The sequence below is a fragment of the Eublepharis macularius genome, chromosome 3 (genome assembly GCF_028583425.1).
Source record: "Eublepharis macularius isolate TG4126 chromosome 3, MPM_Emac_v1.0, whole genome shotgun sequence".
Classification (NCBI taxonomy): Eukaryota; Metazoa; Chordata; class Lepidosauria; order Squamata; family Eublepharidae; genus Eublepharis; species Eublepharis macularius.
This window is the reverse complement of record NC_072792.1, coordinates 65009985-65035096: the sequence shown is the minus strand read 5'-3', so window position 1 is coordinate 65035096 and position 25112 is coordinate 65009985. Positions and strand designations below refer to the sequence as shown.

The following is a 25112-nucleotide window of genomic DNA, read 5'->3' as shown; positions in this document are numbered from 1 at the left end:
TATCTCTTCCAAAAGAAACCACCAAGCTTTTTTTAAAGCCTGATGACATTTTTTCTTTAAATATACATTTGTACCTACTGAACTACAGAATCCATAACCTACAAATTCACAATTCTATTTATGGGATAGTAAAGTTAATGTGTTTCCATGGGCAGGGCACATATTTTCCATAGGACCAGAGCCATAATTTATTTCAAATTTAAAAACTTATTTTTATGCTTCAAGTCTCATCTTAAAAGCAGGGTTAAGTTCCTGTTACATAAACTTAGCCTGTAACTCTATGTTTTCAAAATCTCTTATGTTTTCTAAAATTTAGCTGCAGGACCACAGGTCCTCTCCTTCACTAGCTCCATCTGAAAAACCTGCAGAACAAATCTTCACTCGCACCTCTAAAAAACCTGCAGAACACAACCTGTTAGACACAAAAGTCAAGCCCCACTGAAGCTCTACTAAGCAAAGTCATCTATGTGCTGGTATGATGCATATAAAATTAAGTATATGAAGAGCTTCTCATACAGCTTATGGAAAATGTTACCAAATACTGGGGCATGTAACATAAATGTGTAAACCAAATCACAAACTTCGTTAAACATTTGCTCTAAATAGGTAGGACAAGTTCACACACATACTTAGCTTATGGGTTATTCACAGTAAGATAGGAACAAGCTCCAGGACCACAGGTCCTCTCCTTCACTAGCACCATCTTGAAGGAGAGCTAATTCACCTTTCAAAAATGGATGAGTATCCCTCTGCCTCCATTTACATGAACTGCTCATCATGAAGTGGGACATGACTTTTACAGAAATGTACGGGTAGGTGTTCTGGTCCACAAAAATCCTAAGTACATAGAGCAGAGGGACCATGAGGCCAAAACTTGAGAACACAACCTACCGGTCAAGCCGGAAAAAAAAACATTTTTGAGCAAATCTCCCAATACAACCAAAGAGAAGCAATATGTACTGAAAACTTGCAAAAAAGAAAAAAAGCCATTAAGTTTTTCTTCAACTTTTCTGTATTTGAACATCCATTAATCTTCATGCTCAGGATAAGGGTAATTTTCCAAAATGACCTGCAGCAAATTCTCACTTATTAAAAGTTGTTCAAAAGCCACCCTGAAACTATGTTAGAAAAGGTGGGTATGTTTTCAATAAATAAATAAATAAATAAGAATTATAATGGTGTTAAATGTTTTGTGTTAACACATCACAGCTACCAACCATATGGTAAATTGTACACAAGAACATCATGTTATCAGAACTCAGCCACCTTTGAACACAGAATTTAAATAGAAATATCTTGCCACGAGCATGCTGACTGAGAAAAATTCTTTATCCCAGAATAATTATCCAAAATAGTTTTTTTCAAATTCTGCCAGAGTAAGCCTCTCTAAAGTACGTGAGCCATCAAACATAAGAGTTTATTAATAGCAACATTAATAAAATGTTTATTGTGCTGATCTTCAAAAAGTTTCAGGATTTGTTTACCTGTATCTTTCTCATGCATTCAAGAAATAATATCTAAACAATGCATACATGCACATATCTACATTCCATTTCACATACAGTTAAAAATTATTATACCATCATTATATATTAATAGCTACTTCCTATTTAATAATTATTAGCCTTCCTGAATCCATGTTCCACATGAACTAGGATACAAGCCTTCCCAGTAGATAGCAACAGATAAATCCAGAACAACAGACTTCCTCCTTGAAAGGAAAGTCTACGTTCCTGGGAGGGGAACATTTTAGCTCTTCAACAGACTTTTGAACACTCATCTAAATTTCCATAAATCACAAGGCAGGCAGGCAATGTTCAGGGGTTCCTTCTTTTGCTGTTCCTGGGGGATCCCTAGAAGTAGTTTAGGGAGCAATCAGAGGTCTCTCTTGCGGGGGGGGGGGGCAGTTCAATAAAAAAACTGCCTACAATTTTTAAAAAACCTTTACAATTTTGTGCTGTTCCAAGATAAGGGAACTTTAAGTGGAATGTGTATATTACAAGCCACATGTGGAGTTTTTTAAAAAATTGAGTGGTTCCTTCTTTTGCAGATTGTCCTTTTAAACCCAAGCATATACATTAATGGGAGACCACCAAGAAAGACAGGGGCTGCTATGCAGAGAGGCAATGGCAAACCACCTCTACTAATCCCTTGCCTTGAACACCCCGTGGATAGAGTTGCCATGAGCCTGTTGTGACTTAACAGCATGTTCTTTTTTCATTTAGAAGATTTCTTCCTGATGACTAGCAAGCTCAGTTGTGTTGGTAGTGCTGACTGATTCTGTTCAATAAAACTTTATGCGTGTATGGTAATTTGCTGGCCAGCAGTACTCTGAAGTTCTACCCTTTGTTTTAGCATTATTCCTATATTCTAGGTGGCATAGTAGAAATAACAAGGAATATTAAAAAACTGAGCAATAGAAATGCAAGCCACTGAAAACATCATTAGATTGTTAAATTCAAATAGCCCTATTTTAGTTTATAAAAATGAAGTTTAAAAATAATCCAATTATCACCTCCTTAAAACCTACCTTCAAGATAAAAATAGTTAAATCTAGGAAGAAAAAACACATGCACGACTGTTATTACAAGCTTCTCCATGATACTGCAAGGTTTCCAAGTTAAGTGACAGACAAAGCCCTTAATATCAAATTAATTACCACTTTCACAACAAGTTCCCTAACCAGTTTTATGGCTATATCACTGATGGGAACTTCAGAAGCACTCTGCCACAGACAGGCATACATTTATTTCCATTCCAAAACATTTGGGGCTATGAGCACCTAGGAGATGCAGAGCGACTGTGTGGTATTCTCTACTCTAATCTGTTTAATTAAGTAGTATATATAGTATCTAGCATGTAGTATGTATGTAGTATAGTATGTAGTATCTTATCACCCACTTTGAAGCATGTGACTCTCCCATACCCTTTACTGACCCATTTCTCTTAATTCTAATGGATACTACCATTTTTCTTGTTCACACACTGGTATTCCTAGCATTATCTATAGTTGCAATGAGATGATGCAATAAATCTATGATGAAAAAGGGGGAGATGATGCTTTGAACATTATTCAGGCAACTTTATTAATGTAGTCTGCAGATTACAAATCTGGTCTTTGTTTGAGGGGAGAGGCACAAGGATGACAGGTTGACTCAATCGCAATCAATTAGACAAGGCTAAATGTGTGCAGAAGCAGGATCTGAATTATTAGCAAGAAAAAAGTATATAATTAATGTATAGTATCAAAAGCCACTTTTTCCCCTTCTTTCCAGCATGTCAAGGGTACAATCTGATACCAATCTGATATCTGTGCCCAGTGAAATCAGCCAAGCAACCCACACAGGATGCAGAGGCCTTAAGATCTCCCCCACCCCTCCCCATGAGCTTTTAATATCTATTATGATGAAGAGTTCTGGAAAACTCAAATGTGTTGTTTTGTCTGGTCTTAATAAAAGGTATTGCTTTTTTGAATTTTGCTATGGACCCACACAACTACCTAGACATCTAAATTGAACATGTCAGTTATGCTGGAACAAATCTCTTTGGCCGGGGTGGGGGCAGGGGGAGGCTTCTGTAAAACACTGACCTGAATATGCCATATACAACTATCTTTCTAGAGTATTTGCATTTGTTCTTTTTGAGTGAAAAGAACACTTTTTTAATGGGTGGGATGATCTACAAATCTCATAAGGCATTTACAATTTCTGAGGTGCAGTCAGGAATTTGACAGCCTGCAGACGTCAGTGGCTTTATACTGCATCCTGAATTTAATATCCCGACCCTAGATTTCTTCCTTTTAGTGCTTAAAGAAGCAGCACCCAGTAAACAGAACTCAAATGCTAAATAAAGTTTGCTGGTGGTAATTCAGCACAAAGATCCCATTAAATGTATTTCTGAGATCTGTGTATTGTATGCATATATCAAATGTATCCATAGGAAGCAGCGTCGAGTGGAATATTGTTCTTATCTCAGACATTTCTTTGTCAGGAGGAAGAGCATTTGATGATAATGTTATGTACTTGGTGAGTAGGAATGGCTTAAAGATCTAAGAGGCCACTAGTCTAAGCTGTATTAGCCATAAATTAAACAGTTGTCTACATTTATCTATGATACCAATAAACCATCATTAATATCCTCCATTCAAGTCTGTAAGCAATAAAGTCTTGATTCTATTGAAACCAAAGGCACTCTTTATTGATAAGTCTGATAAGATCTTTTATATATATCTCAGTTTCTTATACATCTCTGTTTTTCAATATGTGCTAAAACTACCTGTGCTAGTATTTGCACAGACTTACCATGCAAAAAACATGTTAAATAAATTAACTGGCCCAACTAAATAAAGGTAATGGTAGTTTCCCAGTGCAAGAACCGAGTCATTACTGACCCATGCAGGGGTTGTCACATCACAATGTTTTCTTAGCAGACTTTTTGTTACAGGGTGGTTTGCTATTGCCTTCCCCAGTCATCTACACTTTGCCCCCAGGAAACTGGGTACTCATTTTACCGACCTCGGAAGGATGGAAGGCTGAGTCAACCTTGAGCCGGCTACCTGAACCCAGTTTCTGCCAGGATCAAACTCAGGTCATGAGCAGAGCTTGGGCTGCAGTACTGCAGCTTACCACTCTGCGCCACAGGGCTCCCTGACCCAACAAAATACTGGTTTAAATATGACATTTAAGAAGTTGACCTTTTAAATGAAAGTTTTAATACTGTTGCACTAATTGAGAGTTTAAGTATGCTAATCTGGATTAACTGCTGATTTCAGAGTTATGATTAATTCCCTGTGCATCCATTTAATCTTTTTCGGCCTGTTGCAAAAACACCAATAGTGCACCCCACAGAACTATACAGGCACCTTTCCGGAAACCTCATAAAATTAAAAGGCGGAGTCTTATACCACCAACTATGATTATTCTACAGTATGAATAATTAATTGATGGCCATCCACTTGGGTTAGTATTCTTAACTAAGGGCTACACTATATTAGCCACCTTGTTAGTACAAAGAAACATTCAGTATCTTAAAACAGTATCTTAAAACAGGCTTAAAACAGCAGCCAATCAATTCAAGCTGATCAGGCAGGGGAACTTTAGTTGAGAAGTTTCCCCCACTCTCAGGTTGTTATTGCATCAGCTAGTAATTTTGCAAGCTTCATTTGGAAGCCTGAACAACTTCACTTCAAACACTCAATGCCAAAATAAATATATAAAGTATTTCAAATAATAAGTATCCAGGTATGGACGCCAATTCAACGCTGTAAGCATTCTGTAATTCTACAATAGGGCTACTAAATAAGGCAATCAGTACTGGCTGCATAGAAATTTCTAGAGTTTATTCCTTAGACCTAATGGCTACAAAGAAGACTTAAAAACATACAGGCAATGCCCAGTAGCTTCTGCTATCCAGATTAGGAGTTAGGAATCTTTCCAGTAGGTCAGGTATGGGCCTTCAAATGTACACATATCTTCTTCACTTTGCCCTTGAAGAAAAATAGGGTAAGTTACAAAATATGAATACATACATTTCCATATTCAGCTATTATGGGTCAAGGATGCACATTATCCTAATACTTTTTTCCAAGAAAAAGAAAGAAAAATATGCAGTACAAACATCCTATAACTATGTTCTAGAATTTATTTATTTATTTACTTACTTAATTTATACCCCATCTTCCTCCCCAATGGGAACCCAAAGCAGCTTACATAATTCTCTTCTCTGCTATTTTATACCAACAACAACCCTTTGAGTTAGGTTAGGCTGGGAGGGTGTGACTGACCTGAAGTCATCCAGCAAAGTTCCATGGAAGAGTGGAGATTGAAACCTAGGCCTCCCAGATCCTAGTCCAACATGCTAGCTGGATATATTTGCATGTAAGGCTGTTTAGGGAAGTATATTTAAAATATCTTGTAAGTAGTATAAGTCATGTTTTTAGAACCTAAAGAACCAGCAAGGAGCATCTAGCATGTATTTCTGAAACAGCAGCCTTCATACTACATGGCTTTCAAAAGTATGGGGATTTTAAAAACAGGTTTTGAATGGGTATGGAAAGGGAAAAGTCCGTTAAAATAATAGTTCCTTGAATTCTACTTGCAGTTTCATTACTGAACTGAACAACATGGAACAACAGTCACAGAATAAAAAAAAATTAAATATAAAATTATTTAAAGTTAGGCCAAGATTCTTTCTCCCCACCAGCACCTTTTTTAAAAAAAAAGAACAGGAATTGCACACATTTTTAACTGCACTCTTTAACAAAGGCACAATTTAAACATTTCTGGGATTTGCTTAACATTCCATACATATTTCTGGTAAGGTAGTTTTGGCTGATATTCAAGCTTCCTTCTTATGAAAGCACAATTCAATAGAGAAAACACACAGAGATATTTCTTGTTTCATGGGCATGTAAATTACTGGCAAATGGTCTCAATCATTTTCTTAGAGATTTAGACAAAAGGCTTGTGACCGGATGCACACTTACAAAATGGTCACTTACATGAAACAATGGATTATCAAACAAAGAAAACAGATGTAATCTCATTGGAACTGGCTTTAGTTAATATTTATCTATGCATTTGTCACCCTATTTTTAGAGTATACAACTAGTTGTATTTGGAAGCAGTACAGCTTACCAGCCTGTGTGAAGTAAACTCATTCTCCAACAAAGGTCCCAAATCCTATCAGCCACTGTTAAAAAATAATGTGCAGGATGACGTTTACTTGCTGCTTTGTCAGTACACAGTACTTCAACAGCTACTTTTGTCTATTGCAGCACAAGTTGCACAACATATGAGACATGGCAGAGAACAACTGAAAATAACTCAAAAACATCAGCTACCACAACTCCTGAAAAGCTGGTACAAACCTACATGCCTTATATTTGGGCAATAAGATGGAAAGAATCAGCAGTATACCAAGGACAACAGCACCTCATTTGTCATATTACTGAAAGATGCTAGTACAAGACCTAAGAACCGCATGATATACAAGTGACTTGGCACTGCAACCATTTCTTAAAATTAATCACACACACACACACACACACACTATAATTGATCTTACACTCATCTACTTCCTTGTATTTTTTTAATATTCATTAGTCCTCTCAATCCTAGACACACTTGGTCATGTTTATTTCAGCAGGTTTCATGAAGGCATATGATAAAGAGAAACTATCTGTTATGCTCCATAGAAACCATGGCCTCACTCCCAAACCACATTACCCTATGGGAAACATTACTGACAGCAGCTCCAGTCCTAAGCAAAGTAGATACTGCTTGCTCTCTTCCGCTGTTACCCTATATGAAAGTCACAAACAGGAGGCAAGAAGTTTGCACAAAATAAAACAAAGTTCTTATGTTACAAAAAAAATGGGTATCATTTAACAGCATTTCCCAACCATGCCTGTGAAATACATTTCAGCCAGAGAGTTTACAGGATTAGCATCAAAGAATGTTTTAAAGAATAATTGCATTGTCCCATCTATTGTAGCATTCTGTCCTTGATGTTGTAATTCCAATAGCATTTTACAAGTGCAACATAGCTTTACTATAATTTTACTCATCATTCACCCTTACAACTGTCAAGTGTCTCTTTGAAAACAATTCAGTACACAAGTTCACTGACATTTGTGAAAACATGTTTTATGGTTCCCTTTACGATTAGTAGACAGTGCCCAGATTTAAACACACATACTTAATCCAATTCCATTCATGTTTGCTCAGAAGTTAGTCCCATCCATTTCAATGAGACCTATTGCCAAACAACTGTGCACATAATTGCAGCCTCAAATTCTTTTTAAGGATATAGTGCACAGTTTGGCTCTCACAAAACAGCAGCAATATGTTACAAGACACACACACACACTTAAAGAATTTATCTAGCTTGTTATTACAAAATAAGACACAAGTAACACACATGCACATGGAAGTATAGAAGACTGGTGCTGAAATCACTCTTAGTTTTAAAAAAAACAGCACTGGAATACAATGCAGATAAAACTGTGTGAAAGTTAATGCAGATGATGATGTGTGTGTTTAACACACAAAGACACTGAGATGCTGATAATAAAGGCCCACTAGTTACCACAAAACAGAAACTATTTTTTTTCACAACCCAAATGTCAAAATTTGGAGACAGAAGAGGAGGATCAGAATTCGTGACTGTATTAGAAAGATCTGGTATTCAGAACCAATTATCATTTTTAAAGGAACTTTCTCTCTTGCTGAAGCAAGCTGTAGTTTGAGAATCTCTCAGACCTGTGTCCAAAGAGAACAGCATGAGATAGGACAACAAAAAACTAGGATTAACTTTGTTCACAATAAGCGGGAACACCGATATTCTGGATTCAGAGATTCTGGGGATCCTGTAAGACTTGTAGGATAAGGAGGGGCAGGAAAGCCCCTTAAAGTTAACTGCTAGGCCATAAAATGCCGGCCAAGCCTCTTTCTGTTCCGAGATAGAGAAGGAGAACCCTGAAGGGGCTTGTCAAGTTTCAGACGAGGGTCTTTTCCGGACCAGTGGCTTCCCTGACTCCTAAAGACTAGCACTAAAGGCTTCTTCCCCCTTCAGCCCGGGCCAGGCCACGGAGGACCAGGGAGGGCAAAGGAAAGGGAGCGAGAGTTAAGAGTTTTTTAAACAAGATCGTTCCCCTTTCCCACGGCCCCCGGAAAGAGCCGAGGGGCCGGCTCGCGTGCTTCCTGACCTGTCCCGCGGGTCGATCCACGAAGTCTGCCGCGTATTGTGGTCGATGTAGAAGACGCGCCCGTCGTAGTCCCTCGCCTCTTCCCAGCCCGCGGGCAGAGGTAGTTCCGAGCTCTCCCGGCCCCGCAGCCCGCCGCCGCCGCCTGCTGCTGACACGACTGCCGGCTGCCCTGTCCCTTGTCCCATCGTCGCCGCCTGCTGCTGCTGCTGTTGCTGCTGCCGTCGCCGCCGGCGTCCTCCACTCAGCCACGGCATGGCCACGCCGCCGCCGCTCCCGGGCTGAAGCCTGGGCGGCAGGCGCTCTCCCTCCAGCCGCCCCTCTTCGGCCGCGGGGCCCTGGCAGTCCTGCGCCGCCTCCAGCCCTGACTAGCGAGTGGCCCAGGCTGGTCGCGGAGCGGATCTCGGGCGGCTTCGGCTGCAGCAGCGCCGCCGCGCCGGGCGCATCATCCTCTCGCTTTCCCGCCTCCGCCCCTGGCCGGGCCCCGGGACCAGCCCAGCTGCAGCCGCTGCCGTTCCTCGAAGCCCACCCCTCCTCCGGCCGAGGAAGAGGCCGCAACACCGCAGGCCGCCACCGTGAAATTCCCGCCCTTCCTTCCTTCCGCCCTTCCTTCCTCTCGCCCTCCCTTGGCAGCTCAGCCCCACAGCAGCCCCGCCGGCTCCCTCAGCTCCATCTCCGCGGCGCCTGCCCCGCCATCTTCTTCCTTCGACCAGGGAGTCTAACACCCTCCGCCTCCCGCTCCGCCCCTTCCCTTCCCTTCTTCGGAGGCTCCTGGAGCCGTCCGAAGCCAGCCCCGCTTTCCCCGTTCCAGCAGGCTGCCTGGGCGAGGCCCTGCCGTGAGGAAGAGGGCGGAAAGGAAGACAAAGCAGCGTAAGAGATTTGTTCCCAGGTCTTGCATTGGGAGAAATGAAGCCCATGACGGAGCTTTGGGGTTTTTTTAACAGGTCGACTTCAGTTCGGATTTCTTGTAAAGAACACCCGGGTTTCTTCATATCTTCGTTCATGTTGATAGTGGCTAAAAGAAACCGTCTCTTTGTGGTTCCCTGACAAAGAAGCCCGTACATCTTCACACAGCCACGTGTGAAGCCTCCAAGTAGCCCGATGTTTCTGTCTTGCAGGCGCCCAGCCTGTTGCTAGGAAGTGTGGTTCTCAACCTTTTGTTTCTTCAGGCCCCGCCAATTACTTTATAAAAGAATCTGGAATACAGAAACATGAAACCCACTTTTTCCTAGAAGGACATTTATATGCTTACAGGTATTCTATTATTACAGTTATAATTTACTGTAAGTTTTAGGATACAAAAAGTTTACTTCTAGTTGAAAGGTCACCGAGGGTATAGGGTTGCCAGGTCTCACTGGTGATCAGCAGGAAGGTGACAGGAGGCCTGGTATGCGCACACTGCCATTTGTGCACAAGGACATCACTTCCAGAAGAATTAGCCCCAAACAGACCAGTTCTTAAAGAACTGGCCCTGCACAAAGCACAGAAGCATTCCTACGGTCAGTGCAATGACATCACTTCCAGAAGTAATGTTACCACACACTGACAGAGAGTGTGCACACTGCCCATTTGCCTGGGTTGCTTGCCAGTCAGTGTGAGTGATGGCCAGGTGGCTTGCTTCCTCGGCAGGCAGAGGAACAAACCACCAGGAGTCACCTGGCAAGCATACAAGAGGGATAACCCCTGGCAAGTCCTTGATGGAAGGACTGAAAAAGAGCAAATTCATAGTCATTGTTATGAAACCCCTGTGTCCAACCAGTTGAGAACTATGGCTGTTGTGGGTTTTCCGGGCTGTATTGCCGTGATCTTGGCATTGTAGTTCCTGACGTTTCGCCAGCAGCTGTGGCTGGCATCTTCAGAGGTGTAGCACACTGAGAGATCTCTGTCTTTTGGTGCTACACCTCTGAAGATGCCAGCCACAGCTGCTGCCGAAACGTCAGGAACTACAATGCCAAGACCACGGCAATACAGCCCGGAAAACCCACAACAGCCATCGTTCTCCGGCCGTGAAAGCCTCCGACAATACATCAGTTGAGAACTACTACTGTGTGACTTTCAGAAGTGGGACCTGCTTCTAAAACCATTCTACTTCTAGGGACAGCTCTTGGCAGCTTAGGCCCAACTAGGTTTGGGAGTGAGATGACATTCCAAATGTCCTAGGACCCAGGGAGCTGTGCAGGTCATGTGATTTGTTTGGACTGGGTCTGGGCAGTGTGAAGGGGACAAAGATGGAATCATCTGGTGGCTCATGCAGGTTCTTGGCAATCTTGGACCCAGCTGCTGCTGCTGAGGAGTGAACAGGCATACACTACAGAGCTGCTCTTTGGTTACCAAACTGCAGCACTTGAAAGGGGGAAGATCCCCATGAAGTTGTAGTCTAATTGTGTTCCAGTCAGCCTTTCCTCATCTTCAGTATGCCCTTTCTCAAACCTGGTTTTCACTGATCTTTTGGAGAAGAATGCAGGCCAAGCACATTGGCAGGATGGGAAGGTGCACAGTACCCAGCTCAGGCATTGAGCCACAAAATCCAATAGCTAGACAACTGTGACCCACTTTGGGGTCCTATTGCTTTAAACTAATTCAAGACCAAAAAAATGAACATAAAATCTTGATATATTATAAAGTCCTATATTTAGTAGATACTTCTCCATACAATTGTATATCTTGGTGATGTCTAACTTGCAGTACAGTCCTAAGAACACTTTCTTGGCACCAACCCTATTGTATGCCCTTGAGTTGGTGTCTGAGCAGACCTGTTGTCTTTGAAAATTTGCAACCCAGTCCTCAGTGTATTTATTTGCAAGTCAGTTTAGTGTAACTTTCTCCCAAGCAAGCGTGCATATGATGGTACTTAAAAATCAAGCTTTCTTATCCTACTTCATTAACCACAATATTTTCATGTGAAAGAAAAGATAGTTGAGTCATATTTGATCAAAGATTGGAGAAGCCACAAAATATAACCACTGTATCACTGCAGCGTCTGTGAAGAGAATGTATTTGTAAATCAAGAAAAGCAGACAATCGTGGTTAATTCACATGTTCTCTTTTACTATTTCTCCACACCAATAAAGAACAAACTCTTGGCTTTGGAGGGATGGTTTTTATGAAACCTTCCTCCCTCCAAAGCCCATTTCATGCTGAAAAGGATGCATGATCTCATTTCAAAGTTTGGCAATCTCATACAATTTCACTTTGGAGCTGGGGGAGTTTTCTGGTCTTCTATATATCCACAGTCCTTGTGGGCCTCCAGTGTATATAAGTTGTGATGGTCAGCATAGGGAAGTGAAACCACTCATGGACAAGAGAGAGGTAGCAGTATACACAGGATTTCCTTACCATGCAGGAAAAAAATTAGATTGGGGTAGGTAGACCTTGGCATGTATGTTGACCAGCAGAATGTCAGACCATTTTGGTTGACATACAAGGCCCATAACACAATGACAGCACCACCGGGGACAGCAGCGTGAAAGAAGGCAGCTGAATTCAAGGCAAACCCCCACTGGCAGAATCAACATTAATATCTTTTACTGATGGGTGATATGCTTTTTCTGGCATGTGGGTCAAAAAGATTGCCTACCCCTATATTGCATTGCATTTGTATTTAACTTGCTTAAGGCTTTGAACTCTTAGCTTTTAAGCCGGGGATCTATTAGGATCAGAGCTAATAATTCCTCAGCTCTAATAAATTATTCCCCTTTTTCGAGTGCAAAGGAGCTAATTTTAAAGTTTACATTATCATAGAATAGGATTTGAAAATGGGTCATGATATGGGGTTCACATCCCAAAATACAGACCTGCAAAAACAGTATAAGTAAAGGAGCTACAAAAAAAGTTTTCCGTTCACCTAGCTTCAAATCTTCCTGTTGTTATCAAGGAAATGCAGGATAACTTTTTTTTTAATAGAAATTTTATTGAATGGGTTAACATATTACATAATACACAATACATACTCATTTACCCTTATAATTACAGTATATGCCCCCCATCCCTTCCCCCTCCCCATTTTCCCTTTTTGACTTCCAACAGCACTAAAACCCCTTAATTTCTTATCGTTATCTTTAATTACTATGTAGCCCGTATTTAAGGTAAAGTTCGTGTTCATTCTCATGGCTCATATTACTTAATAACTATCTAGAGTCCACAGTTGTCCTCTGACATCCCATTTATTTTCCACATAGTCCTTAAACTTCTTCCAATCAGTTAAAAATTCACTCGGATTCTGCTCTCTCAATTTCCTTGTCAATTTGTCCATTTCCGCCATGTGCAACAGCTTTTGGGTCCATTCCTCGACTTCTGGTATGTCTTCTTGTTTCCAGTATTGTGCATACAAGATTCTTTCTGCAACAGTCATATAATATAACAAAGTTCTGTCCCTCATGTTAACTTCTTGCATATTCAATCCTAGCAACAGCATTTCCGGGCTCTTCAACAAATTACATTTCATAAATAACAGCATTTCTCCATAAATCTTAGACCAAAACATTTTGGCCTTTTCACAGGTCCACCACATATGGTAAAAGGAGCCCTCATGTTTTTTTACATTTCCAACATTTATTTGACATTGCACTATTTGCATTTGCTAATTTTTTCGGTGTTAAATACCATCTATAAATCATCTTATATTCATTCTCTTTCAAGTTGTTACATGTGGATATCTTCAAAGTATTCTTCCATAGAAATTCCCAGCTTTCCATTGTCACTTCTTTGTTAAAATTTATTGCCCATTTCACCATCTGTATTTTAACAGCCTCATCCTGTGTATACCATGTCAGCAAAATTTTATATATTTTAGAAATCATTTTCACTTCTTCTCCAAACAAAATCTCTTCTAGTTCTGTATTTTTTATTCTAAAACCTACATTTCTTTTGTCAGTTTTAAATATATCCTTAATTTGCCTATATTGTAACCAACCATACTCAAATGGTAACTCATCTTTACCTTTTATCTTGAGGGTGTCTTTCTCTCCGCTCAATAATTCCTTATAGGTTAACCAATCTTCCCCTCTATAATACATATTTGGGTTCACCACTTCCGCTGGTACAATCCACATAGGTCTTTTTTCACCCAGAAACCTCTTATATTTTTGCCAAATCATGAAAATATTCCTTCTCACAAAATGATGCTGAAACATACCATCCATTTTATATTTCTCATACCATAAATACGCATGCCAACCAAACAAGTTATTGAACCCTTCCAAAGCTAATAATTTTAGATTAGATAATTTCACCCATTCTTTCAGCCAGACCAAGCAAATTGCTTCATAATACAATCTCAAATTTGGTAACTGCAAGCCTCCCCTTTCTTTTGCATCACACAGTACCTTCATCTTAATTCTCGGTTTTCTCCCAGCCCAAATAAAATCTAAGATTCTTCTTTGCCATTTATCAAAATGCTTCATTTCTTTAACAATTGGAATCGTTTGCAACAGAAACATCATTCTTGGTAATACATTCATTTTAACAACTGAGGCACGTCCTAACAATGACAGATTCAATTTGTTCCATTTCAACAGATCTCTCTCTATCTGCGACCACAATTTTTCATAATTATTTTTAAATAGATCTATATTCTTAGCTGATACTTCTATCCCCAGGTATTTTGTTTTCTGAACCACTTCACACTTTGAAACATTCATTAATTGTTCTTGTTTCTTTTTTGCCATATTTTTACAGAGCAATTTCGACTTCGATCTATTAATAAAAAATCCTGCCAGATCTCCGAACTCTTTAATTTTATCTAAAAATATTAGTAATGTCTGGATTGGATCTTCTACTATAAACATTACATAGTCTGCAAATGCTCTGAACGTATAAGAAAACCCTTTGAGTTTTATACCTTTGATATTGTCATCATCTCTTAATTTGCCTCAAAAGTATTTCCAACACCATAACAAATAGTAACGGTGAAAGTGGACATCCTTGTCTTGTACTTTTTCTTACTTCAAATTTTTCTGTCAAATCACTATTTACCACTAATGACGCATTTTGTTCAAAATATATAGCTTTCACTGCATTAATGAAATCTTGCCCCATATCCATCTTTTCCATCGTCAAAAACATAAAATCCCAATTCAAATTGTCAAAGGCTTTCTCAGCATCAGCAAAAAACAGGCCTACTTCCTTTTCTGGATGCTTATCATAATATTCAATGGCTTCCAATCCCACTCTCAGATTATCCCTAATTTCCCATTAGGGAAATGCAGGATAACTTGATTGACACACAAGAGACACTGGCCCAGATAGATAGTCCTCTCTCCTTGGAATGAAGCTATTAGGTCCTCAGATTTCAAGATGAGAGGAGATTATTACCTTTTATGGAGACTAATGGACAGGATGCCCATTTGCCAGGAAGAAGCAAGATCTCTTTTGGGATATCCTGAGTCAGGGCCATAAAAGTTGAGGACGTGAACCTTAGTATGGTTTGATAAAGGTGCAGGGGAGCAAATGTGGGAATTTAAACCCCAATAATACAGTTGCTAACATCTACTGTGTTGAAGGCAACATGTAAATTATGTGGGAGCAACAAAGAGGCATGACATTTGTCTAAATTCAGATGGAGATCATCAATGAAAGCCACCAGTGTTGTCTCTATCTCATAGCTTAGCCTGAAGCCAGACTGAAAAGGGTACAGAATTCATGAGTTCTCTCCAAAGGCCTGGAGTTAATCCACCATTGCTCCCTCAATTACTTTTCCCAGAAAGGGAAAATTAGATACATGGTGATAACTGGTCACATTGCTTTTCTATATAGAGATGTTTTTAAAGTAGGGGACAGATGACCACCTCTATGAAATGCCTAGGGAAGATGCCCTAAGTTAGTGATTGATTTATGATAGACATAAATGACTTATGTGATCCTTACATGACCTCACCAACAAGTATGGACAAGGATCAAGAGCACAAGTGGTAGCCTTCACAAATCCTAGGATCCTGTCAACATCTATTATGGTAGCTGTGTCAAGATAATCCATAAACAGGCCAGACAATGTGTTAGATATTTCTTCTCTCTGATCCATGTTACAACTGGCATCCAAGTCAGTGTATTCAGGAGATTTTGTCAGCAAAAAACCTAGCTAAAGTACTACAACTAATTTCTTCTTCCCAAGACACTCTGTTAGATTCCGTATGAGTCTTCCGTTAGCATCATTCTAGAGATCTCCTGGCCCTCTTTAGGTTGCCCATCTCCATGGTAAACCAGGAGGCTAGGTTCTGCACCAAGGACAGGAGAAATTGACGAGGGCAACCTTGTCAATGACATCGGAGAGCTTCATGTTCCAAACTCCCATTGCAGCCTCAACAGAGCATTTGTTTAGAATCCTAAAATCCCCCAGAGCATTATTAAATCCAATAAGATCCATGAGCCTTTGTGAACAGACCATTTTAGTGGGCCCCCTCTCTTTCAGGATGTCTGAGCCACATTCACCTTTGTTTTGAGTAGATAGTGGTCAGACCATGGTTCAGGCTGAATCTCCAGTCCCAAAATGAAACCTTCCTTCAAGGCTCAATACAAAGTATTAAATCCAGGGTGTGATCTCTTGTATGTGTGAGACTTGTCACAATTTGAGAGAGGCCTAGGGCAGCTGAAGAAGCTACCATATAATAAACTAGGCCTCAGCATAAGTGTTGAAGTCCCCCAGAAAAGTTAGTCTATGTGTCTCCAGCATCACGCCCAAGAGCATCTCTGCTAACTCAGACAAGGTGCCCATTGAGGAACTAGGTGGCTGATAAACAAGCAGTATGCCAAACTTATCCTTAGAATCCAATGTGATGAACAGTGATATTTTGCACCAGGAGTCTGTGAAAAAGGAAAGGACCGTGGAGGATGGTATCCATCCCTCCTCTCTGCCCTTCCATCTGGGATTGATGAAGGACCACATAACCAAGTGAAATTAAGTGGGACAGACTTGTTTCTTGTCAGACTGATGTTCAGGAAGAAAAGGTAAAAATCTTGCCTTGTATCACTCAGGTTCAGAATTAGATGAGCAGGAAGGGTACATTCCTTCATTTTTCTGAGTTCTTCCTATATGAGGAAACAGCAAACATTGACCTATGCTGAGAGGAATATTAGCTCAGGTTTATGAGCAGAACAGTCCCCTTGTTAGTACTGTCTGCTTGTTAGTACAGCTGGTATATAAGCTGGTTTCCAGGATCCCCACCTTTACAATCAGATGTGAGTTGTGGGTTCTTTTCTGTTCCCGTGCACATGCTGCCCACACACATTTTGGATCATAACTGCGGCATCTGGGGAGGCTGAATCTGCTTCTCTACATGTGCCAGTCACAACCCAAATCAAGCACACTATACCGGTGTACTCCATAATGTGTAAATCAACAGTCACATGCCATGCTCCAGTGCAGAAAATCAGCTGGGTTAAGAGGTGTGGGAGGGTATATAGGAATGCTTCAACATATCATGGAGGATAATTCTTTTTTTTTTAACATATGCTCGAAGATTAATCCAGTTTGTGAAGTGATGGGGCTTTATTAAGACACTTCAGATATAGATTGTGGATGAAATACATTCACCGTTACATGTTAAAACGATGCCATTTTATGCAGAATCTGTAGTACATTCTTTAAAATCTCTTGCGTTGAGTCTTTACCTCAGGTACTTAAGGTCAAATCAGACATGGCATGGGTAGGGTTGCCAGGTCCCTGTCCCCTCCCGCCAAGATGGTAGGGAACTTGGCACTTACCTCATATCAGGCACGAGGTCCTTCTTTGCATGCACTCGCCCCAGGGAAATTTAAAAAACAATAAGCCTCTAGGTCCTGATGGCATACAGCAGAGGCAAGAATGATTGAATGCTGCCAATGTCATTCCATATCATTTTCAGAATATGTCTTCATAATGAAATGCAGTGTAGCAAAGGCTCTGAATGTACACTATCTGAAAAGTTACCCCACAGATAATATAGCTGAAACATCAGTCTGACAAGAAACAACAGCAAGTCCTCTCTCAAGGGTTTCTTTAACAAAATAATTTAACATGAGAAAATTATTTCATTATGTATAATATTTTCTATGAGATAAATGTAGCTTAAACCCTTATCAGTCATTGAAAGTCAATTACAAACTTACCTCATCAATCATTGTTAACACTGATTCTGCTAAGAGAGAGATTACCATCACACACAAATGCATCCTTTTTAAATATAGTTTCAGTTTTTTCTATTTAAATCCATGCTTCCTCCAGACTGTTTAAAATACTTGCTTTTCTCCCCAAGGATTACTTAAGATATATTTTTGTCCTGATAAGAGGTTTTCACACCCTATTTCACTCCCATAGCATAAAGAAGGTACGTTTTACATCAGGCGTTGTTCAAGATCAGAGCTTGTCATAACATGTCAAATAACAACATTGCAATATCTATTTATTCAGATTTCTAAAACATAACAATAGAAATCTAGTATGTGGATGAACCAGTCTAGTCAGTAAAACCACTACTGTGGCTCCTTAGGAACTTGGGAGTGTAGGAATTTAGCATCTGGCTATTTCTGCTGCTTGCTCCCTTCATTTCTCATCTTTTTAAAAGGTTTGTGAAGATTTTTTTAAAACTTGAGTGAACCTAATACATATAATTCTCTGAGGATTTTGTTGTTGTTGAGAAAAAACGGCCACTAAAAATAATAACTGATAGGAAAACCAGTACGATGTGTTAGATGAACTTAGACTGGGAAGATGGAAGATTAATCTGCCCTCAGTTATGGTATTGAACGGCCACAGGCAAGTTACTGTGCCTCAGCCTGGCCTTCTTTACGTTATTATTGTTTGGGTAAAATTGGGTGAAGTCCACACTCCAACATCTGGGAAGATGCACAAAGTAGAGAGCAGCAGCAGCAGCCCCACAGGTGCAGCTAGCGACCAGCTGATGCAAGACCTTCTGTCGAGGAAGCGCTCTGCCTTGAGGTGATTTTACCTTTAAGGGAGAAAGTCAACAGGTAGTTACAAACACCCAGTCAAGAGTAGTTTTCTGGGCAACTGTCTTTGGAGTAGACAGGGGCTGCTGCCACCATCCCCTTCCCTGCCGAATCTCACCTGAAGAGGATAGCTTTCAGGCGAGTTCAGATGATGGGGCATCCAGCACAAATCAGCGAACTGGGTTAGCTGCCACCTCATCTCCTTCTTACCCGTAAGTGCTCCCTCATTCCTTACCAAGCTGGAACTTCAGAGTCAGATAACCTGCAAGGAGGCTAGAGTGGTTACTGTTAGTTAGCCAGACATTCTGGACTTTGCCCTTCTTCCCTTGAGCGAGTGCAGAGTTCTCCCAGTTTTCCTGCTAAGTCCGCCAGTGCTCTCAGTGCCCGCCACCGTGAGCACCCTCTCTCCCGCCTTGTGCACAAAGTACCCACAGCAGAAGGCAGACGGGCAGAGCCTTCAGCCATGTGCTCACCTACCTGAGGTCATGAGCAGTGCAGCCTGACATTTTGTAGGGTGTGTGAGAAGATGATTGGGTGCAGGGAGGGTGGCTAGCCCACCCTGGAAGCGCACGCAGATTGGCCCCCATGGTAGTTCCCATCCTATGCTCCTTCAGGCCTATGCTCCTTCAGGCCTTCAGGCTCCTTCATGGCGGGGCACCAAGAGAGGGGCTCAAGTTTTCCCGTTCAATGGGCATCTATGGGCTACGCCACCTTTTTTCCTGGCATAACTTTCTGCTTCTGCAGGGGGCATTCCCAGGGCTGGAGTGGCTTTGGAAGTGGACTAACTTGCGCCCCGCCCCCTTCCATGCCAGCAAGGGGACTTGTGCCAGACCTGCGCCTCTGCATGTCCGCCAAGCATGACCGCTGGCGGTGACCCATCTACTGTACTGTGCCTCGGGCAGGCGCCAGCGGAGAGGGGTTTATTTCGACATAAATGCCATTTACACCTGTGCAAAACTGACTAATTGTTTGAACTTTGAATGAGAGACTGCACTTCCATCACTGAGAAACTTGGTAGAGGGAATGCAGTCTGGTGTGGACATAATGATGTATCACCTTTCACTGTATGAATTTATTTATTGAACTATTCATTGTTGTATGCTATTTACATTGTTTATGTGGGCATTGACTGTATTGTGCATTTAACACATTTAAAGTTGTACAAATTGAACTATTCAGTTGATTTTGTAGGTTTCCTTGCTGTTTCAGCTCCTTTCGTCCTCCAAGTAAATTTCATGGCAAGTGGGGGTTTGAACCTGGGTTTCCCAGTTTCAAATAGTCCCAGTTTTGTCCAGAAGCCATCACTAAACTAGAATAGCTAAGAAATGTTCCTGTCACAACATAATTCCAGTAAATACTAAGTTTCAAATTTTGGACATGGTGTATAGATAAATATGGTACCTACTTTGATTAATAAAATATAATTACTAGAATATAATTTATTACAGCAGTATGTTATGCATTCTATGTATAAATAGTAAGATAAATGTAATAGATAAATAAAGTGTATAAATATGTTACTTCATTTGATTATTAGCTAATGCTAAATAATTTTTTTATCTAAGTCAGATATCTTTATTACGGTCATAGACCACACAATAATAGCATACCACCTACAGTCAGGGTAAGTCATATTATTTACAAATCTATTCACTAAAATTTCAGGGTACATTTATCTAAGTCAATTTGACTTACATAGTTTACTAATTATTGGTTCATTTAATAATAAGATTTTGTTTGTGTTGTATATCTGAAAACTATATTTTAAATGTTATATGGTCATTGAATTATGATAAGTCCTTGTAATACATAATCTTCAACTTTCTTTTTTTAATTTTTGTTTCCCATTCTCTGTTTCTTTCTGAACCTTGGTCTAATAATAAAAATAATAATTCCAGTGAACATTTCTGTGCACAGTTTCCACTTTCTACCAGTTATCATTTATTTATTAAAACAATTATATGCTGCCTTTCTACCCAAATAAGGTCCTCAGGGCGGTGAACAGTCGTGAGAGAATATTTAAAACATTAAAACAGTATTTAATGTATGTGCATTTTATTCTCTCTCTCTCTCTCTCTCTCTCTGTATGTATGTATGTGTGTGTGTGTATGTGTGTGTATATATATACACACATACATATATATACACATATATACACACACACATATGTGTATATATATATATAAAAGAAAGACATATCTGGACTAACTCATCATCACTCAGCCCAAACCTCTGGACCTAGAAATTTGGGGAAATTTGGGGAGAGCATTCCTTTCATGATATAAACACCAACTAAGAAGGGATTTTAAGAAATTTGCCCCCTAAGGGGGTAAAAAGGGGTAAAATGTGTTTTCCCATAGCGATACAGCTTCCCTGTGTGTCTGGCAGGCTATTGCCTGCTCCCCCCCCCCCGCCCACTTCCAGCTTGGCCATTCTTCCTTGATTGGGCCAGCCTTTCAAGGTCATTTGCATATGCAGCCTAACTGGTCCTCACCCCAACATTCTAAAGAGTATGCAGTTGCTGTTGGGAGTCATTGAACGTGTCCGGAGGTAAAATGCACCTCCCAGTCTTCCCCTAAAAGTTCATTAGGGCCTCCAATCTCCCTGTGGGCCTGGCTTTCCTGTGTGGCTGGCAGGCTGCTGCCTGCTTGCACCCCCCTCTCTCTGATTGGTCAGCTGTGGAACTCTGTGTTCTAAGGTAAAAATCAGGTAAAGGAAACTGTAGACAGTTGAAGAAAGATGGTACAAGACTCCTGAATCGAGATTTTATATAAAAGTCAGTATGGCAACTGAATTTTTAAATGTTCATGGGGAGATGGTGCACGACCTTTCTAGGGACCATTTCAATGCAAACCTCTCACATGAACCTGCCAAAGTGTCCACCACACCACCCCTCCCTCAGTCCAACTCCACCTCACACCTCTCACAGCCATCACCTCTTACTGCCTCCAAGAAGCCTCCTGGCAGATGTCGTACAAGATACACCAACACTCAAAGGATGAAGCAACTTAGAGATGCAGCAAAAAAATATGCACATCCTGTTCCTGCGGTGCACCAAGCAGCAGTGGCCAAGTACCAGCAAGATCACCCCGAGGTGCACAGAGTGGCAGAGTCTCTCTATGAGCAAAGCAATCCTGGAAGACAAGTAGGTGCTCACTTCCATGGAAAGTCAAGGCTCACTCAGGCATGAGTATGTTTAGATATGTATGTTTTGGTCATAATTTGTTTTTAATGATGTATTTTATAGTGTTTGTTAGCCACCTTGAGGACCCTGATGGTCAGAAAGGTAAGGGTGAATTTTGTAAATAAATATTAGCTCTCCCTGATCAAAACTATCTATCCTAGAGAAACTAGATGGATGTAGAGCTTGTCTAAAGCATATATGCTTGGTCAGGATACTGGATTACTTAAAGAAAGTAAGATTTTACTTCCTGCAATTTATCTTTTAGATTATTATTTCTCTTCAGTCAAATAAACTCTCAGTGGTCTTTAAAAGGGTTGTTTTACTATTTATTTAGCGTACAAGTAGTTACAAATGAGAAACTACTATATAAGATCAGACTTACTTATTAACAGTTTCTCAGTATGGGACATAATGAAACAATCCATGTGTTTATTTTCTAATTGGAAAAAATCTGTGCACATTGACAACCATCTTATTTTTATGTGGAGAGAAATCTGCCAGAAAAAACCCTCATATAAAAATATCCAGAATGACCACATCACAGAAAAGCCCTTCAAAACTACCAGGGCTTGTGGTAATTTTAGCCTTTTGTACAGGGATTAGCACTTTCAAAGAAACATCTCCTGATGTGAAAACGAAGTTGTAAATTCATCATACGCCAACTTTATCAATTTTAAATAATGTTTGACTGGAACTTCAGGTCTCATTCTCACATATCTGCAACATAATCACTACTTGAAAATGCAACTGTGTGGAGATGTTTCAAATGCAAGTAGTTTTGCCAATATCATGCTATCATAAATCTTTTTTTAAGGTGCATGGTTGTATAGTGCAAATTGCTTGAGAGGTACTAATGAACCTTTTCTGCAGTCAGTGCAAAGCCCAACTGTAGCTCCTATTTATCGATTTTATTTTTATCCATCCTCTAAGAAATTTGAGAATGGAGGAGTTCCTTGCATTAATATTGTGAAGGGGGTTATTGGTCCAAATTCCAAAGTCACCTAGTAGTGTCTATGGTTAAACAGGTGTTTGAACCTGTCTCTCTGTGATGAGAAGGTTTCTTTGCACCCATTTCAATATGACTTCTGACCTACTTTTGGGATGGCAACTGCTTTGGTTGCCCTAGTGGAAAACTTCCACTGGGAAATAGACAGGAGATATGCAGCTCTGATGCTTCTCCTGAACCTCCAACCGGCTGTGGTGGTACTATTTGATGATGTACCCAATCAATGATGTGTCTGTTCTAGATGGTGTTGCAGTCTCCCTTGTTCACAGCTGGTGGATACTACTGGATTTCCAAGGGAAGACACAAATCTCAGTCTACCCTGAGGCATGCAGCCCCTTCTGGTTTGTCCACCAAGCACAGCCTTTCTTTGAGAAACTAGATGAGGCCACAGCACTCTGTGCTCTGATCAGAACCATGTTAAATTATTGTAATATGCACTACATGGAATTGCATTTGTTCAGAAGGTACAAAATGAGGGGGTGAGAGTGATAAGTGGTGAAATTTATATAAAAATTCTAATTTAAAACAACTGACATTGATAGCCAGTTCATTTCTGGATATAATTCAAGGTGCTGGTCCTTAACTTTAAAGCCCTAAATAGTCTCAGATCAGATACACAATGCATTACCTACTTCTGTATGAGCCTGCCAGCAAGATCAGCATAAGAGGTGAAGTATGTGTATAGTGGTATCTTGGCTGCAGAATGCCCTTCCACTGTGGTTTTTCAATCCACCTGCCTTATTTATACATGGATGAAAACTTTTTTATTCATCCAAACACTTGATTAATTTGTTCTATATGCCTGTTCACTAACTGTTTTTATTGCTTTTTTTAGTTTTGATGTTGCTTTGTAAGCATTTCAAATACTGTTTTACGTTCTTTTATCATGGGTATTGGAGGGTTTTTTTATAAATAATTTTATTTGTTCTTGAGCCACCTCGAACCTTTTAATGGAGAAGTAACCACTATATCATTTAAATCAAGAAATGATTATTTAAATAAATAAAACATTCCAGCTCAAACAGCTTCAATCTCAACATTCTAACCCCTAAATCAAAATGGCTGATGTGCTGATTCTCTACAATCTTCACTATAAAGGACAATCAATTCAGTAACAGCACTAGCAGTGAATGCTGTATTACTGACTTTCTGCCACAAACAAGAGAAAAATGATACCTTCTTTAATGGACTCTTTTCATACTTCTGGCTGAATGTAAGCGCTGTCAGCAGAAGAAACCTTAGGATGAAGCTTTTCTCTTTGCCTGGTGCAAAGATGTCCAACTTTGGTGTTCTTCTTAGGAGGGAGGCACTTTGTTTTGAAGACAGTGATCCAGGAGATGGAAGACAGAGTGCCACAACAATAAACACCTTCATGAGTGGCTCAACTCCATGACAAACTTGGTGTCATCTAGTTGGTGTTCAAAGTTGTGGGACACATGCCCAGATATGTCACTGCATAATATGTATACTTTCAATATTACATGATGCTAAGTGCAAAATCCAGAACAAAGATAAGATTAAGTGTAAAACATTCTATTTCCTATTAGATAGAAACAGTTTTTCTTTCTTTCACAAGTGAAAGCATTAGCAACTCTTTTATCATGTCACAGAAGGGTCACTGGTGCTGTCCAATGCATTTAGTGGAACGTTATTTTTCTGGTAGTGTCTATTTTCTTCCTCTTCCAAAATTTTGACCTTTTTATACTGCTCATATGATGGTGAAACAATTGTCCTATTAGACCCCCACCAAATGTACACATTTTGGGGGAAATGGTAATGCTATGTCTTACAGATAGAGTGGCAGGTTTTAGTATTTGGCAGGAAGATTTTATCTGATCACAGATCTGTCAAAATCAATTCTGGAATAAGAAAATATTTTCCTGTCACGTGAGATATTTTTATATGACAGGATATGCACAAATTAAAGAAATACTATCTAAATTGCCTATACTCGTCATTACTCTATTGGGAATATCATTTTACTTCATGTATAACAAATTGATGTGTTTTTTCCATTTCTTTAGTATTGCTCCACAGAGTAGGAGTCATCATTTATGTTTTGTTTTTTAAAAAATATCCTATTGAGCATCTGGAAATAATTTTGGGGCATAGGAAATCAAGAAGCCCCAACATGAAATTCAGTCTTTGTCAACTATATTTGCTCTTCTGCCAAAGAACAGCTTGCTAAATAGGGATGGAATTTTAATGTGTCTAAAACATATTTTAAAAGTAACACGTTAGGGGAAATGTATGGAGAAAATGTTAAAAGGATTATAGGGATAAATAGTATCTTTGCA

General features: G+C 40.1%; 1 protein-coding gene across 1 annotated transcript in view; it reads right to left on the bottom strand.

Annotated features, from left to right (window-relative positions):
* The window catches only part of WWC3 (WWC family member 3), a 90752-nt gene extending 81364 nt beyond the window's left edge, over positions 1-9388 (bottom strand). Inside the window, exon 1 of the mRNA XM_054973748.1 lies at positions 8708-9388. Within this exon, the coding sequence (XP_054829723.1) occupies positions 8708-8961 (254 nt within the window). The 5' untranslated portion in view covers positions 8962-9388. The remainder of the gene's footprint in view (positions 1-8707) is intronic.
* Positions 9389-25112: the final 15724 nt, after the last annotated feature.